Source organism: Apis dorsata, unplaced genomic scaffold (genome assembly GCF_000469605.1).
Source record: "Apis dorsata unplaced genomic scaffold, Apis dorsata 1.3 scaffold_468, whole genome shotgun sequence".
Taxonomy (NCBI): domain Eukaryota; kingdom Metazoa; phylum Arthropoda; class Insecta; order Hymenoptera; family Apidae; genus Apis; species Apis dorsata.
Window position 1 is genome coordinate 8,002 of NW_006263707.1, and position 3,146 is coordinate 11,147.

The 3,146-nt window shown below is 39.6% G+C and overlaps 1 protein-coding gene across 1 annotated transcript in view; it reads left to right on the forward strand.

Annotated features, from left to right (window-relative positions):
* The window catches only part of LOC102674927 (paired box protein Pax-2-B-like), a gene marked incomplete at its 5' end in the record, with an annotated part of 10,187 nt that overhangs the window by 4,186 nt on the left and 2,855 nt on the right, over nt 1-3,146 (forward strand). The window contains one exon of the mRNA XM_031512546.1: nt 1,786-1,949. Coding sequence (XP_031368406.1) covers nt 1,786-1,949 — 164 coding nt within the window. The remainder of the gene's footprint in view (nt 1-1,785; nt 1,950-3,146) is intronic.

The following is a 3,146-nucleotide window of genomic DNA, read 5'->3' on the forward strand; positions in this document are numbered from 1 at the left end:
TGGAACACGTCTTGGAAACGTTACACGGGCGTCTATTCCCGTGATCGGCTCGTATTAGATATCTCTGATTATCGCAGGCTATCGCATACCGGTATCGTTTCGCTAAGCTAAGCTTCTAATGACTACCTCGTGGATCTGCTCACACACGATACGATTGATATCCGATGTCGGGTGCTTCGATGTGGATGAACTTGCAATCTTCTCTATTCTCCACCACCATGTCCAGCGGTGGGCAAAAATTTTATTAATCGAAAAAGATAATTTCTCGTTCAAAACTTGATAAATAATTTTATATGAGAAGCGAATTCAAGTATCAACTTGCAATCTTCTCTATATCATCACCATATTCAACGATGGGCAAAATTTAATAATAGAAAAAGATAATTTCTTGTTCAAAACTTGATAAATAATTGTATATGAGAAGTGAACTCAAGTACGAACTTGCAATCTTCTCTACTCTCCACCACCATATCCAGCAGTGGACAAAAATTTTAATAATCGAAAAATATAATTTCTAGTTCAAAACTTGATAAATAATTTTATATGAAAAGGTAAATCAAGTACGAACTTGCAATCTTCTCTACTCTCCATCACCATATCCTACGATGGACAAAATTTAATAATAGAAAAAGATAATTTTTTGTTCAAAATTTAATTGTATATGAAAAAATAATTGTATATGAGAAACGAATTCAAGAAGCAATCTTCTCTATTCTCCATCACCATGTCCAGCAAAATTTAATAATCGAAAAAGATAATTTCTTGTTCAAAACTTGATAAATAATTTTATATGAAAAGGCAAATCAAGTACGAACTTGCAATCTTCTCTACTTTCCACCACTATGTCCAGCAGTGAGTACAAATTTTAATAATCGAAAAATATAATTTCTCGTTCAAAACTTGATAAATAATTATATAAGAAAACGAACTCAAGTACCAACTTGCAATCTTTTCTATTCTCTATCACTATGTCCAGCAAAATTTAATAATCGAAAAAGATAATTTCTTGTATATGGGAAATGAACTCAAGTACTTGTAATCTTCTCTCCACCACCATATCCAGCAGTGGAAAAATTTTAATAATCGAAAAAGATAATTTCTCGTTCAAAACTAGATAAATAATTGTATATAAAAACTCAATTACTATATAAATTAGTTATTCGTTTCAATAAGTATAATTATTTAAAAACTAACTTTAATCGAAATTCTCCAACTTCGCCACCATCTTGTCTCTCTGCGCTGTTCGCTGTTCACAACGACCTGTGCGCGTTAACACCGTATAATTTTCAACATAGGCAAAATTCGACGCCATTCTTAACTTAACGCTCGCGTGAATGAAATCACGTTCTAAGAAATTCACGGAAAAAATTCGTGTCGCACCTTTCCAGTCTAAAGAGAATTTGACCCGTGAGCGAAGAGTCAGTATCCGCGCAGCGAACGCAATATTTTTCCTTTCGCTTGGATGCTCGGGCGCGATCAACGGGCCCGTAACTTTGTATCTATTGGAAGGCGAGTTGGCGCGAGGAGGAAGCTAGCGCGGTTGGGGCACACTTATAAGGACCGGCTGACAGTTTAACACTCGAGCGTGGACGTTGTTATTACGCGGAGGATGGCCGATGTTTGCGTGATTTTCTGAAATTATGCGGGTTCACTCGGGCTCTCGCCGATACGAAGCGAGGCGCGAGGCGCATAAACGTGGCCGGGCATCGCCGTTTACGACCGATTTTATCGCGGGCCAGAAGTATTAGCGAAGACAACGCGTCCTTGAAGCTCGTTCTGTTCCAGGTACGCTGCGCCCGCCGGGTTTAATCGGTGGTAGCAAGCCGAAAGTCGCGACGCCGGCCGTCGTCGCAAAGATCGAGCAATACAAGAGGGAAAACCCGACCATTTTCGCATGGGAGATTCGGGAGAGGCTCATCTCCGAAGGTAAGCGAACATCTATCCTGAGATCCATTTTAACATCGAATATTTAAATAATAATGGAACCAACTGCTTTCGAACAAGCGTCGATAATCATCGATCGAGCGAGAATCCTTATCGAATTGTCAACTCGATTGATGAGGAATTTATTTCGAAAAGTTTAAACGGAGAGAAGGAATATAAAGCGTCTCCGATATTGTCGAGTGAAATTCGTTTCGAAAGATATTTAAACGGAGAAAGAGAATAAACTGTCGTGGCAGCGAATTTCGAAGAGTTTAAGAGCGTATTTAAGTGGAAAAAAAAAAGAAAAAGAGCGTAATATTATCAATGAGAATAAAATTCATCGATAATTCGTTTTATGATAGAAAAATTTTATGTAGATATTTAAACGAAAAGAAAGAAGGAAATAGCGTCTACTATACTGTGTCAAACTTGGCAGGGAATTCGTTTCAAAAAATTACTCGCGCAAAAGGAAAAAATAACGGCGTCCAACAGCAGCGACTAATTACAAATAACTAATATCATTATTCAACGATGCTCGAGCCTCGAATGTATTTCGTGCATCGTTGCGAATCGCTCGTAATAATAGTTGTACGTGCAAACGCGTAATTGCTGCTCAGAATCAAGAAACTCTTCCACGTCCTTGTCAACCAACACGCTCTATTCTTTTCAAAAGCAGCCAAGTATCTCACCTTGAGGTGTTCTCTTAACTAGTCCCCCCTCCCTTCGCTATCAACTATTTCAACTCTGTTTCAACTATATCGAATTTGCTATCGAATTAACTCTCTTCTAAACGCGTCGTTCGAAACTTTCTCCTTCGAAGCGTATCCCCAGTGCGTCATCATCCCATTTACCGATTCACATGAAAATCAAGAGCATTCGAAAAAAGCGGAAAGAACCGGATGCCCGTCATCGATTTCAAAAGAGCGGACGGATCCCTTTGAACCGTCGTTCCATTATTTCCATTAACAGCTAGAATCGAAGCTCATCGTAGAACGAAAGTTTTAACCTGGCTCTACGCTTCTCCCATTCTAGCTCTCTCTCTCTCTCTCTCTCTCTCTTCGTTTGAGAAACCGGCATCGTAATTACTCGCGTTATCGAACGAGAAGGACGCTCCTCGTCCTATCTCGATCGCGACGTTTCGATGCTTTCGATCGAGAAAACATTCGCCCCCCCCTCTATATATATTCCCCTCCTGCCGCCCTCCCCTAGTATAGTGGGAGGGA